Raw genomic sequence first — 16,078 nt, 5'->3', positions numbered from 1 at the left:
TGTTCCAAACAAGATTTGAATTTACTTTGATAAGTTGTGCGGATAATTAAGGATAACCGAAGAATCAAGAGAAAAATTCAGCCGTATGAAACAAAGGAGAGACCTAAACAAACATAACTCGCTGGTTGTTATGTTAACAAATTGAAGCCCGAGACCTCAGGGCTACGGTAAAGACAATCTACCTTCTTTGAAAGTAATTATAAACAATGCTCGTAAAAAATAGAAGTGTGAGGCACAACACTGTCTATTGTATGTTTTCCGTGCTTTACTTAACATCATTTTACTTATTTGTGTTGTCTTAATTTTATGTTGAGTCAGGTGTTGAGTCTATCAGTGAAATTCCAAGCATGATTGATGAGAGAGAGAAGAAAAAAATCAAATATAGACCCTAGACCTGAAATTCGATCCGGGTGTCAATGGCTTCGTTACCAGTAATTGTTTCCGGTACTTAGCGCTCAATTTGACGTAAATCTAGGCATTTCAAACAATGGACAGTTCGTTAACTAGGCGGTTTACTCACGAAAAAGGAACATTTTATTCCCATGCAATGGAGCTTGTTCATCTTGTACCTCAGTATTGTATTGCATAAATATATACATTTTTAACGAAGCGACCAGGAAAAAAGAGATCCTTATTTTGAGGGTACATTTTGAAAAAAAAAAAACCCGGCTTATTCTTCTTATATGATAAGGGAAAAAAAAACAAAAAACAACAAAACAACAACAACAACATGAAAGCATCTAAAGTTGTGCATCTAATAGGGATTTTGATATTTCAACGTCTCCTGACTTCAGGTAAGATATCAATTTCATCGTTATAACAAACTGACTATTAACTAGAACCACTACTAGAAACATTTTTTAATAGTGCAGTTGCAGTTTCTTTCATAATTTAACTACATTTTCTTTATATTTTCTTCAGATTAAAATTATTGCTTTTTTTCCTCGTTTCAAAAAAACTTGTTTGGACATGTGTTGTTCAATACCGAACGACAATCTCGTCTATGAACTTTATGTCTAAAAACATACGCGTTTGAGTCTTGGCAATGTATCGATGTTGGTATTTCAGTCTACTTCTTTGTTATTATTATAATTTTTTGTTGTTGTTTGTTTTAATTTTTCATAAATTTTCCTTTTCCTTCCTTTTTTTTTTCTTTTTCTTAGTATATATATATATATATATATATATATATATATATATATATATATTTGTTTGTTTGTTTGTTTTGTTTTGTTTTGAAAACATTTTGTTTTACAAATTGAGCGAATGGATGGAGGTCATTGAACCCATTTTATGCTCTTTAATCTTCTCCTTTCCGGTTCTTTCTCTTTTTTTTTTAATTTTTATTTTATTTTTTTTTATTTTTTTTTTTTTTTGTCAAAGAAGAAAATTATGTATTTTTTATATCACAATAGCTTGGTATTTCGTACGTCGCCATACTTCGTCTTTCACTCATGTTTTTTGTCAACAGATGCGTTGTCATGGAAAACTGTACCGGCAGGTCCAATCAATATATTGCTAGGTTCCAATCTCACTCTTGTGTGGGATTACACACTTGACGAAGGGGAAACCACTGAAGGCTTCTTCCAAGTAATTTGGTCTCGTTTAGAGTCTTCAGGATGGAATAATGTGGCAGTGAAATCTTCAGAGTCAGGGATAAGCATTCTGAGGGATCATGATTACATCAAGGTCGATCCCGATGCCAATGCAACCTTCATTATACTTAATGTACGAGAGACTGACCATACAACATTTAGATGCTCAATTGAAAGCAAGATGAGCTTGACTCCAACTACCGTTGACCTCAACGTACTGGGTAAAACACATTTGGCGCATTTTTTAAAATATGCTGATTTATGATATTAAAAAGTCGAACCTATTATTTATTTTGTTAATGTTTTCAATTCTAATTGTTTGCTATAATGGAATGTTATTTTGGACTAAATCTTATTTTTCTTGTGATTTTGACTTTCAATTGGTTGTGTGTGTTTTTTTTTTTTTTTTTTTTTTTTTTGTTTCTTTTTTGTTTTCTTTTTTTCGTACCGAAAACACTGTCTGTCGTTATTGCATTCATCATTATATATACTTTATTCCAGTTCCAGCCAAAGTCCTTTGGATATCTGATAATGAATCCTTCATCGAAGGGAATAGCGTCACATTAGCATGCAGAGTCAAAGGCAACCCGGTTCCATATGTATCCTGGATTTCACCCAATGGAACTGTTTTACAAAACAAGACCAACAGCGAGAACAATACATATACAATACAACATATGTATGGCTGGCATGTTGGGGCTTATCGATGTATGGTGCAGAATGTACATGGCGGAGATGACCGTATTACCTACATATATTGTACGTTTATTAAAATACTTGGAGTTACTCAGTTTTGTTAATTATTATTATGAATTATAAAAATACCCATTGCTTCAAGATGGTTTTGCCGTCCCCAAGTGTTTTTTTTTTTTTTTTTTTTTTTTTTTTTTTGTAGGTTTGTCTGTTTGATTGATTCATCTGTTTGATTGATCAATAGCGCAGCGCAGTCGTGACGTCATAAAAACGAAGACAAAGGTGAAATTCGGACAAACAAACCTTACAAGTTTACTTTCAGCAGATAATTTTCACAGCCGATCGCAGTTGATCTTAGTTTACATGGTTTATTATTGTAACTTTAAGTAAAAATAATAAAATCGGTTCGTATAATCCTCGTAGCGGTCAAACAGAATGCAATGTTTGTCCGAATCTTTAAGCTATTTTTAGAATGAGTGCGCTGCGCTATTACTTTTTTCCTTTAAAATATTGCTTGTGTTTATGCCCTGTTTTATATGTTATATTTGTTTGTTTGTTTAATTTTTGTTTGTTTTCTTTTCTTTGTATCTGTATCTGTATCAGCAAGAGTATGTCCCTTTTTTATCTGCTTCTCTGCGGTTTCGTTGTCTTTGTTAGTTGTTCTTTTCTTTTCTATTGTCATATTAATGGGCTTAATTATCTTACAATTATTTTTAGTACCTCCAAAGATCAATACCATTCATCCTCAATCAATCACCGTCAACGAGAGCAACACCATCACCATATTTTGCAATGCCACTGGTCTACCACAGCCTTCAATAACTTGGACGAAGGCAGACAGAAATGAAGAGGTTATTAGTTCAGGAGAAACGTTAACTATCCCCAGCATTAGGCGCAATCAGACTGGTGTTTATGTCTGCACTGCTAGTAATGGTGTGTTGGGTTCTGCATCCGGGAATTCTTCCATTAATGTACAATGTAAGTAATTTAAGTGCATTGCACCAAATGCTGCAAGTTGCACAGGAAAAAACCTTATATGTTTCTTTATTTTTCAGAAAGACAAGTTCTCTTCATAATTCATATCATAGCTCTCTTCTCCATTTTCAATTAATTATAACACTTTTTAATATCCTTTCCCATTAGTCTGCCTGATCTTTAGTTTCTCCAAGTATCATCTACACATCACCAAGTCAGTCAATAACAGAAAACGAGACCTTAACATTGTTCTGCAACGCGACTGGGAATCCCTTACCTCCTATCCAGTGGTTCAAGGTAAACAGTACCAATGTTGTGTTTCCTATTGGCAGTCAACTCACAATAGAAAGAATAAATGCAGATGACAAAGGGATATACAAGTGCGTTGCAGACAACGGTATTGGTCGACCAGTGGCGAAAGATATCCACATAAATGTGTTAGGTAATATACAATGAATGCTATAAAATTATTGAAACAAATTATAACAATGATAAATTTGATCAGCATTGTCATCGTCACCAGAATCATCAAAATCATTTTAGTCATCATCATCATCATCTCCACCATAACCAGTATAATCATTGTCGCGGTCACCGTCAACAATCCCCCAACCCCCTCCACCGTACCACCATAGATTTGAATAATTATGATCTATTCGAGTAATTGATTTGAGTTGTGTGTTAACATGCCTTGCTGAGATCATGTCCCGAGGTTGTTCCAGTTTTTGTACAAATTTAGTGTCGTGAGTTGAGGTTTTATTCAATTCATGGTCAAAATCGTAGCAAAAAGTCATGTTCGTGAGATGTAGATGAAAGCAATTTTTTTTTTTCAAAATAAATGAATAGCTAATGATTATAATTTTTCGTCACAGTTTCCCCTACCATCGACGTAATATTCCCAAAGACTCAGGTAGTCACCGAATCATCTTCGGCAACTATATTCTGCAATGCCACAGGAAACCCAGAGCCTAACATTACTTGGACAAAGGACGAGGACAGAAGCCTGATCCTCCCTAAAGGAAAGACCCTCATGTTATCCAAAATCAATCGTAATTGCACGGGTACATACAGATGTACAGCTGAAAATGGAGTTATCAAAACGGCGCAAGGAATTGCCACTATAAATGTACATTGTAAGTATTTCAAGATTAATCTTTAACCAACTGTCCGACGGGACTACAATACGGTAGATTAAGGCTACCTATTGAATATAGTATTTGTTTCACATATTGTGAAGTAGACTAACATCGTTAACTTTACTAAGATAGAGTTGTCTTTAAAATTTTTAATGGCATTTCTAACTCACAGATAAGGCGTTGTTAAGGGATATGGGATGCCAAAAATGAACAATTATTATGCGATTGAATCTACCAGTGTTTAAAGTTTATATTATACTTTGTTGTCCAAATGTCAAAAAAAAAAAAAAAAAAAAAAAAAAAGGAAAAAAAGGAAAAATCAAAATATTGAAATCAAATTCACAACAAAAATTATCAACTCAAAAAAGTTAAAAACGCACACTTGCAATCGAAATTACCTAAAAAGGTAAGCTAAAGTATACGAAACATCAAGGACACAGACAACATTTGTATTATCCCTAGCAAAAACAAAGCATACATTTTTTTAGGTAATTATATACATGTGTCTATGCCATTTTAATTTCTAAATATTTGAAACGAATAATACTATCTGTCACGGATCTTTTTATTTATCTTTTTTAATGCACAAATGTGTTACGAGATTATTGCAAATCTATTGATCTTTTCTTGCATGACACGCGCATGAAATAGATCCTTAGCACGAGGCAAATTACAAATATTTATGTTTCCAGATTCGCCTATGATAGTAAGAGCTCCTAAAGATCAATTTCTTAACAAAACAAATCCACTGATACTCTTTTGCAATGCAACTGGTAACCCTGCGCCTAATATAACTTGGGAGAAAATCGGTGGAAGCATCCGAGTCTTTAAACCAAGTCAAATGCTCTACATCAATGAAACGTCAAAGATAGATGAAGGAATATATAGATGCACAGCAGAAAATGGTATCGGGTCTGCGGTTAATGCCACAGCATACGTGAAAATCAATGGTAAGTTATGATTGAAGGCTAAATCCTATAGGTTTGTTATATTTTATGCACAATACATTATCCTAAAAGAAAATTGCTTAGTAAAAAAAAAAAAGAAAAAGAAAAAAAGAAAAATTAAATTGGAGTGAAAAAGGCTACAAAAATCAATTAGTAACTTTACGAAATGGTAGATTAATGAACATTAGTTAAAGTAGTCAGCACTTTTTAATCCATTTAGCGGTGCTTATTGGTAATTTGTTAAAATATATATTAAATTTTTGACAATTATTCTTTCTTGCTTGCTTTTGCCTTTTCCAATGTTCTCTTCTTCTCTTTCTCCTCTTAGTTGCTTTTTACTTTTAAAATGTATTAATTTATAATGTATTTTCACTTTTCCTTTATCTTGCGGTTAAAATACTTTCTTTAAAATGTTGATGTTATTTCTGAATGATGGATTTTTTCTTGCAGCATTCGTTGCCCCTATCTTCAACCATACTCAAACTAACCTAACTGTAAATGAATCCAGCTCAGCAATGCTACACTGCAATGCAAGTGGCAATCCTTCACCAACAATACATTGGTCATATATCAAACATGGACTCACGACCAAGATTTCTAACGAGGAAAGTTTGTTTCTAAACAATATCCAAAGGAACGAAACTGGAATATATAGTTGTATAGCGACCAATGGAGTAGGCGACCCAGCAATCACTGATACATTTGTCGATGTTCAATGTAAGCGAACTTAACATTATTTCCAAATCCCTTGTCATGCATTTGATGAATTTCTTTTATCGTTTCATGCAATGTTTTACGCCATTAAAGTAAATATTTTATGGATTGTTTTCGACAGATGGCCCAGAAATTTTAAACACTATCTCCCAACTAACAGTAAATGAACGTGACGTATTCACCGTTAAATGCAATACCTCAGGAAACCCATCACCAGATGTAAAGTGGAAGGAAGTTGGACTAAACCAAACATATATCATTTACCACCAAGAGGTTCTTAACTTTACAATGGTTACTAAACGGCAAGCGGGGACTTACGTCTGCGAAGCTAAGAATATTTTAGGAACTGCTTCCGCTTCTGTTAAACTTACAGTACAATGTAAGTAAGCAATTACAGTATTAAAGAATATGGTTTGGATATAGTTTAAGGCAGCTCGTAGCCTTGGATCCATTTTTCAACCAACTACATATTATCTCATTAATAGTTCTGCCATCATGGTATTGAACAAATTATGCCTTAAACCAGCTAGCTAGCCACGTATCATGTACTTAATTAATCGGTATCCATTCGTTACTTACAGTCGGACATACGGACTTCATGATTTAATGCAAACGCTTATGTTATACTGTTTCAGATAAACCCACTAGCACCGTGTTGACAAGTAATACTTCCAACAACACTGCTGAGTTTGGAAGTACTCTTTTCATAAATTGCACAACTGATGCTGTTCCTAAGGCCCATTTATTCAAGCTATTCAATAATGGTCAATTATTGGAAGAAAATGAGCTTGGTTTGTTTGTTCTTTCACACGTGAATCGATCTAATGAAGGAAGTATCCAATGTTTGCCGTATAATGTTCTTGGTGCTGGAGAATTAGCAGAGATGAATTTGACAGTACGTTTTGAAAGTAAGACTTTTTTCGATAACATCAAAATATATATCTATTTTTAATTTTTTGTCATCGTAAACTCTTTTTGCTTCTCCTGACCATAACATAACTTACGTTTGTATGTATCTCACAATGGCAACGTTGAAAGTTAAATATTCAAAGTTCCATTTACCTCAACGTAATGTATTCTCATTTCTCTCTCTCACTCTCTCTCTCTCTCTCTCTCTCTCTCTCTCTCTCTCTCTCTCTCTCTCTCTGCGAAACCAAATTATACTTAGAATCCTAACTTTCTATTTGTGTGCTCATTTATTGTTTGTAGTTGAACCAATGATACAGAACCATTCAGATAACCTGGTCACGAACGAAGGACAACATTTTATTCTTTACTGTAATGCCACTGGGTTCCCAGCACCATCAATTACATGGTTGTTTCAACATTCCGATCTCAATAAAACTTTAAGATCAAATACAAGTAGCTTGGTAGTGATGAATGCCACAAGAGAAGACAATGGAGCATATATATGCCAGGCTGCAAATGGGGTTGGGTCTGCAGCTGTAGCTATAGTTAATGTCAGTGTGCAATGTAAGTGGTTAAACTCGAGCTCGGATGATCATGAGAGATATATGCGCAAGTGACATATAAGTGAATTCATGATGTTTTGCAATAGCCTTTATATATTGCTATTATGATTCAGTATTGAAGAATAGTATAACCTTGGTTAGTTGTTCGAGCATCACCTAACATCATCTGGTTTTATAAGCTAAAGAGAGGCAATTATAAAAAAAATGAAAAATAATAAAAACGTGTTGTTTTCTCTAGCTAGAAAACAAAAATGATAAACATATATTTATGTTACCACTAAACGATTTTAAAATCGAAAAAGCTATTTTTGCGAACACTGGCAAAGAGTGTGCTTAGCTTTGCTCTGGAACTTGCAGATGTTTGGTCATTTTGCTTGACGTGCAAAATGATAATATTAGCAAATGAATGTTACAAATTTGTTTTATTCTTTCCAAACACATGGTGATATTACTAGCTGGTCTATTGCTGTTTCACTAGAGTAATTAATAAGCTTGCGCAAGCCTGTGTTATCAAAGAGTTAGAAATGCCATTCAAGTCTCTTAATTGTGTAAAAAAGTAAAACGAAAATGAAAGTATCCTGTTACCAAAATTATTTTTCATTATAGATAAACCAGAAATGCTGAGACCTTTGAAACGTTTTATAAATTCTTGGAAAGGAAGACAAGCTATATTAACATGCGAAGCCAATGGGAATCCAGTACCAACCATCACGTGGTCTAGACCTGGCTTACTGGATACTATTGCAATGAATGAAAGGACAGCAAAAAGTACCCTTTCTGTGATGCTGACAAGTTCTTCTCTATTTGGTACTTACGTCTGTAATGCACAAAATTCTGTGGGGAAAATTTCAAGCGAAATAAATGTTATTGAACTAGGTATGAAATATTTATAAAACACAGTAGTGAATCATTGCTTTGTTGTTGCCATGTTGTTGTTGTCATTTTCTTGTTCTTGTTCTTCTTCCAATTATTCTTCTTGGTAAGCGATCCGTGCTAGCTCCTACTATTTAGCCCAAACACTAAGTATGTGAACCATTTTATAAATAAGTTGTCAAGTACATTGCATTTTGTAAATGTTTCCAAAATGTTTTGTTGTTCAAGTTGCACCAGGGTCGCCATTCATTGAACGGATTGAACCAGGAAATGACACAATAACGATCACTTGGAACAAACCGAAAAGTGATGGAGGAACGCCAGTGACATCGTATGTCGTTGAAGTGAAGCGAGAAGGAGACGAGACCTGGGCTTCTTGTACCACACAAGGCGAACTTCGTTGCTCCATCCCTGGGCTAAAAATAGCTACTGGCTACACTGTAAGGATAACCGCCCAAAACATCGTTAGCAAAGGAAAAACAAATGAAGGTATAGTATAATCATAAAAATAGCTTATTCACATTTTAGAAATAAAGCAATTCAACATTATAAAATAACTGTGAAAAATATCGCGTTATGATTGGTTGAGAACACGTGAAGTACTATCACGAGAGCACACTTTTTATTGGGTCATTCTTATCCAAAATAAATGTCAATTGGTATTTGATATTCGGTCGAGTTAAGAATGTCGAAATATTCTTTAATTGAACTATAAGTAATCGATTTTTTATATACTTCTAGTCCAAATTGTTGTGACTGAGCACGATATCCGCCTTCTTGATGAGCGTTGGTCAGGTGTTTTGTATAGTACAACTAGTACCAATTTTACAAGACTATCGAGTAGGTTCGAACGAGAGGTAAATACAGAACTTGCTTTAGTGAACAAAATAGAAACGCTAATGTTTTATAATGGTTTATAAATCATTTGTATTGTGTTTATTGTTGTTATTTGTTAAAGATTCTGAATATTTCTTTTTTTTGTTCATGCTTTTTGTTTTGTTTATGGTTTTGTCTGTTTGTTTATTTGTGTTGTAGTTCTTGTTGTTGTTGTTGTTGTTGTTGTTCATTGTTTTTAATGTCATGCATGTATTTTTAGGGGCTCTAGTAAGTTTGCTATATGTTTGCATATTGCAGGTGTGGAATTCGTATTCAAGTGTTGACTACGTGAAAGGCATCAAAGTGATAAACTTCAGGTACATGGCTACCCCATCTTGGTAATGGTACATTCACCTGTTGTGATTTGTTTTTGATGATTACTTTTTTGTTGCATTGCAGGCCTGGTAGCGTCATCACAAAATTCCGAATCGCACGCTTAATAAACACTACGGATCATTTGAAACCGCTCGAAATAGCATTAGATGATGGGTATCTAGGTCAAATGAGGGCTGAATTCTATTTTGAAAAGCCAGGTATATTCCTTTGACGAAATCTTCAATCCTATCCAATTCCACTTTTTTTTTCTTCGGCAGTCGGATGTTGCAGTTATATTGATGTTTCTCTCTCGCGCACACTCTTTACTCAACATACACTCTGTTTCCTTTCTGAATTTGTTTTTCCAAGAAGATTAGATTCAATATTTTTTCTGTTTGTTTATTTTCATTCGCAATATTATTGGGTTTTTCCTTCCCTGAATTATGTTTGCAGGAACAACCGGTGCGAGGTCTTCTATACCTGATGATGTAGTAGGTGGCATATCATCATTCATCATACTTCTTATCATCATTTTGATAATATTATTCATCTGGTATCGATACCGCAAGACCAAAAAAGGTAAACAAATGCGTGCATGATCTATGATCATATCTACATATTTAAAATTCCTGCTAGTACATTATTTTTTTCCTTTAAAAGCTTTCCTTTAACGAAGGCAGAGGTGGGGGTGAATGCTATCTAGCATTAAATTCAAGAGTATTTATAAGTCAGTAATTATAAGTAAAAGTTATTTTTGTTTAAAAAAAACATTCTCCCTCTTTTAACGATCTGAGCTTGAAGAAACATTTTCAGTACGTATTCTAACTGAGAATGTGAAATTGATACTTTAAAAAAAATAACACATGTACTCATTTTTGCAGTAACTTTGACGAGGAACAAGGAACAGAATGATGTTGAGAGGTAAATCAGTGATATACAACATATGCAAACACATTCAATTATTTGAAAAGTGCTATAATCATTTTTTCTATGTTTTAAGCGAGAGTAATCAAGGTGAAGCGGATAAAGAGGGAAGCTCTGGGAAGAATGAAAGCAATACTAATGAGGTAAAGTATTTAGCTTTACATATGTTCATAATGTGTGTGGCCTGCATCCTTGAAAACGGCGTCCATCAATCATGATCAACCCATATGTTATGTCCTTATATAAAAAAGTTCTTATATTTTATCGTTCATTGTTTTACTTGTCTAATCATTTCATCACTTTTTCACGAATTATTTTCTTTATTATGACGAAATTCACGACTTTCTTTAAAGGGCCACTTGGACGAAAATCGTTCCAAAATAAAAACTCTTTCATTCGAGCTGGAACTTTGCTGAAACAATCTTGAACACATTAAGAACCTCTCACTGAAATATCTTTCTAATATTCGAAAAGGAATGGCCAAAATTTTACGATTTATTTTCGTCCGCCATTAATTTTTTGACTCACGGCCAACGAGTCATTATGTACAGCAGTTTTACGCTGTGACGTCATTTACTCAACACCGTCATGTTAGCGTCGTTTTGACTATACATTTCTTGTTAGATTACCTGAAGTTTATTTGATGTTTTAAACGCGTTATCGTGAAAAGAATCTCTAAACAGACTTTTTTTAAACCTTTGATACCTCTTCAAATATGATGGAAACTCCTTTGGACGTTCGCTTTGTCAATCCTGAAGAGTTAGAACCATAAGTTATAATGTATGAAGATGAAGCCGAACTAGAAGAAGAAGCAATGCTTGGGAAGAGGTTTTCATAAAAATTCCTTACGTTCATTTCACTATTTGTATTTGCTACATACTGTCCATGATATAAAGATCTTAAATTTGAAGTTTCAATGTAATCTAATAGTGATTGATGTTATGAAAACAACCGATGGCCTTTTGAATTCTGCGCTTGTGATATAAAGATTTGTGACAATATACTTAGATCTATGTGCCGAATAATTTAGAATGTGAGCTCGTAATTCTCCTAGCTGATTTACTACAGAACGGTTATTATTTGCTTCAAAATGTTTATTATGCATTGAATAGGTACAAACATACGATTATCTAATATCATCTTTGTAATAGAATATGTCAAAGGTTTCTTACTCGCGTGACAGCGGCGTCTGTCACTCAGCTCGTAGATTTTTCTTTCATTGTGTCGGATGTCTCGCGGACCCAAATTGTGAGGTTGCTCTTTGCCCTTGTATGTAAATATACCTTGAAAAATTGTTATCCTTAAAATGATTCGAATAAATCCCGAATATCTCAGTCACTTCGCGCGATGGAACCGCTAGAATCTCGTCCATGCGTCCTACTTTGTTGTGATTCTTGGCGTGCCGAGATGTATTGAAATTTTCGAATTATGATCGTCAATATTATTGAAAGTAAAAAATTTCAGCGCCTAGACGTTGTTTGGTCATATAGTAGTTAGGAAACCGAATGAAACATTATATATTTTCTGAATAAACCAAATAAACCGAGTTTTACGAACATGGCACATACATTACCCACCAATGTTTTGGTTTGGGTTGAGTAAATGACGTCATAAGTACTCGTGCCAGTCTTCTTGAGTCGAATTCTGTGATTCAAAGAAATTAATGGCGGGAGAAAATAAATCGTATTATCATATGACCCGTACGGCCCTGCTCGCGCGCTCTAATAAAACCATTGGAAAAAAGTCACGTGATGGGGGCCGGACGGGTTGACGTAAGCGGGCCGGAAAAACCCGTCCGGCCCTGCTCAAAATCCGTCCGGCCCTCTTCGGATGTAACCATTAAATTTCATTTAAAAAGAAGCTAAAATGACTGACAATTTAAGCGAACACGACGAAAGCGAATTCTACTATCCAGACGAGATATCTGACACTGAACTGGCTCAGCAAGCGACATATTTTGAGTCAAATCTGCTCAATGACGGTGAAATACAGAAATACATCCGAGCCCAACAGAAAACAAGTACAATCAACAAAACTAAGTATGACATGAACGTACTGAAGCGCTTTTTACAAGAATGTGGTGAAGAAAGAGAAATTGAGAATATCCCTCCGCCTCAACTTGACAGTCTTCTTTCCAACTTTTACATAAAGGCAAAAAAGAAAGACAATACTTTGTACGAACCTGATACAATGTCGTCCTTCTCAAGAAGTATCCAGCGATACCTCGACGATAAAAATGCAAAAGTAAACATCTTAAAAGATGAAGAGTTTAAGCTTTCCAGACAAGCCTTGATGTCCAGACGACGAGAATTAAGAAAAGAGGGCAAAGGAAACAAGCCAAATGCTACTGCTCCTCTGACAAGCAAAGATATTGATGCTATTTTTAATGAAAACGAGTTTGGAGTCCATGATCCAGAGATCCTTTCCCGTACTATGTGGTTCTTGATTACTTTGCATTTTGGTCATAGAGCACGACACGAAGCGAGACAGCTGAAGTTTGGAGACGTACTTTTGAAGAAAGATGAAATAAATGGCGAAGAGTATGTAGAGTGGTTCCAAGAAAGAGAAACTAAAACCAGACACGGCGATGAAAATGAACACCAGAGAGCTTTCCGACCAAGAGCTTATGAGAGCGGCGACAAGAAATGTCCTGTGGCCTGCTATAAGCAGTTTGTTTACAGGCGTCCCGAAGAAGCCAAAAGTCCAGAAAGTCCGTTTTTTCTTGCTATAAATCATAGAAGGATGCCAAATGATCAAGTTTGGTTCCTAAACAGACCGATGGGAAAGAACAAGATTGGCGAATTCCTGTCTCAAGCAACAAAAGATTTGAAGTTCACGAAGTCAAAAGCCGGTAAAATTACCAACCATTCCGTACGTAAAACTGGCATCACAACACTCCTGGATGCTGGTGTTCCACACAACATTGTCGCTCAACTGAGTGGCCATAAGAGCCTTAAAAGCCTCGACAGTTATGCGGTTGCCTCTGAGAGCCAACAACGAAACATGTCGAAGATACTGAGTGGTGTTGAGAACGTCAAGCACGAAGCCAGCAGCAAGCAATCATGTCTCCCAGCGCAACCGACTACAAGTTCAACTGTCGCTGCAGGTTCTTTTTTTGGGGGAGCAAACATTGGAGTATTGAACATTCAGAATCTTGTTCTTTCAGGCCATGAAGAAAGCTCTAGTTCGTGTCTGGTCAAACCCAAGAAACGTCGTTTTATGATCGAGTCAGATGAAGAAGACTAACTAAGTCTAAAAACGTTGAAATTTGTCCATGAAAATACTTAGAGTTGACATAGACATTCTTGAGTTCCCAAGCTGCTATTTTCCCCCGACTTTTGACCAAATAGCTATTTGCGAAGTGTATTAAAACAACTTAAAACTTTCAATGTATTAAAAACAATTTTACTTCTTGAAATGTGCCTCGTGTTTACAGTGACTGTGAAATGGCTTCTTTTCAATCAAATAAAAAGGAATTCTCCTATTGGTTCTCGTTTACGCGCGCTGTATTTATCAAGTTTAGCAAGATCTTTCAGCCTTTTTTTTACGATAAAAGTTGGGTCATATGATAAAATGCTTATTGACTGAGTTGGGTCGGGCCGGACGGGAAAATATTTGGCTCTTGGTCATTTGTACGGACCTTGCTGCGCTCGGTCCGTACGACATGACCTCGAGCCAAATATTTTCCCGTACTGGCCCTCCCACTCAGTCAATAAGTACATAAAATTTTGGCCCTTTTCTTTCGAATATCAGAAAGATATTCCAGTGGGTGGTTCTTAATGTATTCAAGATTATTTCAGCAAAGTTCCAGCTCGAATGAAAGAGTTTTAATTTTGGAGCGATTTTCGTCCATGCAAGTGGCCCTTTAATTTTTGATTTTTTTTTTTTTTCCTTCTTTTTTTCTTTTTTTCTTTTTTTTCTTTTTTTCTTTTTATATTTCACTTATAATAAGTATTTAATGATCATTTATTATACCGAAGGACGAAGGAATTGAGATGGACATATGGTCAGTGGATTTGGATGGCAAAGTATCTCGGCTTTCAGTGAACAGTGGTATTAATTCCCCAAGGCCACCACGACCCCACACACCAATGACGAAAAACCGAGTACATCCAGCCACGCCTGAAATGCTGCAAGACGACAACTCTCGACGTGAGGGAGTATACACTACTCAACCTGCCACAGGCATCCCAACAGAATACGCCCATGTGCTTGAGAGAAGTGGAACTCGGGATCGATTGTATGCAGAACTTGCATGGCTTGAGAAAAAAGGAAGGCCGAAGCGCAGGACGCGGCTACCGAGCATCTCAGGTAGTTCTGCCATTCAGCACCGGAAGTATAGTATCCTCGAGATTCTTCAGAAACAGCAACAGGAAGTGGAAAACTCAAAGGAAACAAACGAAAATGAACCTGAAAGCGAAATGGAATATTAGTATTGTTTTATGCATATGTTGGATAAGCAGAGGACATAATTATCGTCCTTCCTCTTCCTCCTTTCTATTAGCTAGCCATTCCGGAGTTGTAGTAAATCCTGGACCAAGGTTGCTTTGCTTTGCTTGCATATCAAAGGACTGTTTAAGGGGACGTTCTCTGAAAATGGCGTCTATAGGCCACTTCACGCATCCCGTTACTCAACCTCAGCCTCGTCAGCGTTTAATTATTCTTTAGAATTTGACTACAGTCCGCAGTAATGAAAGGAATTTACACATCAACGAACAATTGAAACACTTAAAATTTCACAGGTTGTAGGCAATTTCTAAAGAATATATTACACGCTGACGTGGCTGAGGGTGAGCCGCGGGATCTGTGAAAAGGTCTATTGTGTGCCCTAAAACAATCCCAAAACTCACTGTGAAAATCCAATTCGACCGAGTATTTTACTCAACCTCGGAAATGCAAATGTCATTTTATAACTAGTTTGTTTAAGCCAAAGTTATGAGTTATTAATAGCAGAGGAAGCTACACTCTAAACCATGTATAATAGAGTGATGTTGAAACAATTTACTTTATTTTTCAAGTGTTATTAGTTCATCCTTGTGTGAGAAATTATTTATAGCCTTAAAAATTGCTTTAAATTAATAAACAAAAAACTAATTAACGACGCGACTTAATTCGAAGGTCTTTATTGACAGCTCCATGGTCGGCAAGTGAGGAAAATAATCCACTGGTCATATTACATTGAATTGCTGGCTCTGAAAATTGAGCTGGTTCTGTTCATGCGCGAGCATCCAATTTATACTGGACTTTCTTTTCTCCGTGACCTGCGCCTGTGGAAGCTGACCGAAAGGGAGTCTGGGACTGGAGTATGCCATAGTACAATATTCTTCTGCGGATTTTCTAACATATTCTAACATCCCACATGGAAAGGAGTGAGAATGCATTCAAATGCCTCAGAGTCACAAACAATATTTTCGAGTTTGCTGGTCATAGCAAGGGGTTAATCATCTACGGTCTAGGGGCCGACTAACCTCTCCCTTAGGCTTCGGCCGAGCTTCCTGATCAGTCTGTAAATCTTCGGATAGCGGTGTCGGGGTCGAAATCTCCGGCGTAGCCGTAAA

At 35.8% G+C, this 16,078-nt stretch overlaps 1 protein-coding gene across 1 annotated transcript; it reads left to right on the top strand.

Moving 5' to 3' along the window:
• The first annotated feature begins 1,392 nt into the window (after nt 1-1,392).
• On the top strand, nt 1,393-15,552 carry LOC116302843 (hemicentin-1). The gene is made up of 19 exons (XM_089033209.1): nt 1,393-1,816; nt 2,097-2,354; nt 3,006-3,266; nt 3,448-3,705; nt 4,136-4,396; nt 5,092-5,349; nt 5,797-6,063; nt 6,182-6,439; nt 6,696-6,968; nt 7,270-7,533; nt 8,139-8,408; nt 8,634-8,894; nt 9,147-9,262; nt 9,540-9,598; nt 9,681-9,814; nt 10,050-10,175; nt 10,427-10,517; nt 10,597-10,663; nt 14,501-15,552. Exons 1-19 carry the CDS (start codon nt 1,393-1,395, stop codon nt 14,951-14,953), a joined length of 4,359 nt encoding a protein of 1,452 aa, XP_088889335.1. The 3' UTR covers nt 14,954-15,552.
• Nucleotides 15,553-16,078: the final 526 nt, after the last annotated feature.

This window comes from Actinia tenebrosa, unplaced genomic scaffold, assembly GCF_029948245.1.
Source record: "Actinia tenebrosa isolate PJP-AT-01 unplaced genomic scaffold, QUT_ActTen_1.0 PGA_scaffold0__85_contigs__length_37466705, whole genome shotgun sequence".
Classification (NCBI taxonomy): Eukaryota; Metazoa; Cnidaria; class Anthozoa; order Actiniaria; family Actiniidae; genus Actinia; species Actinia tenebrosa.
The sequence above is the reverse complement of the archived record's forward strand: the minus strand, read 5'-3'. Positions and strand labels throughout refer to the sequence as shown.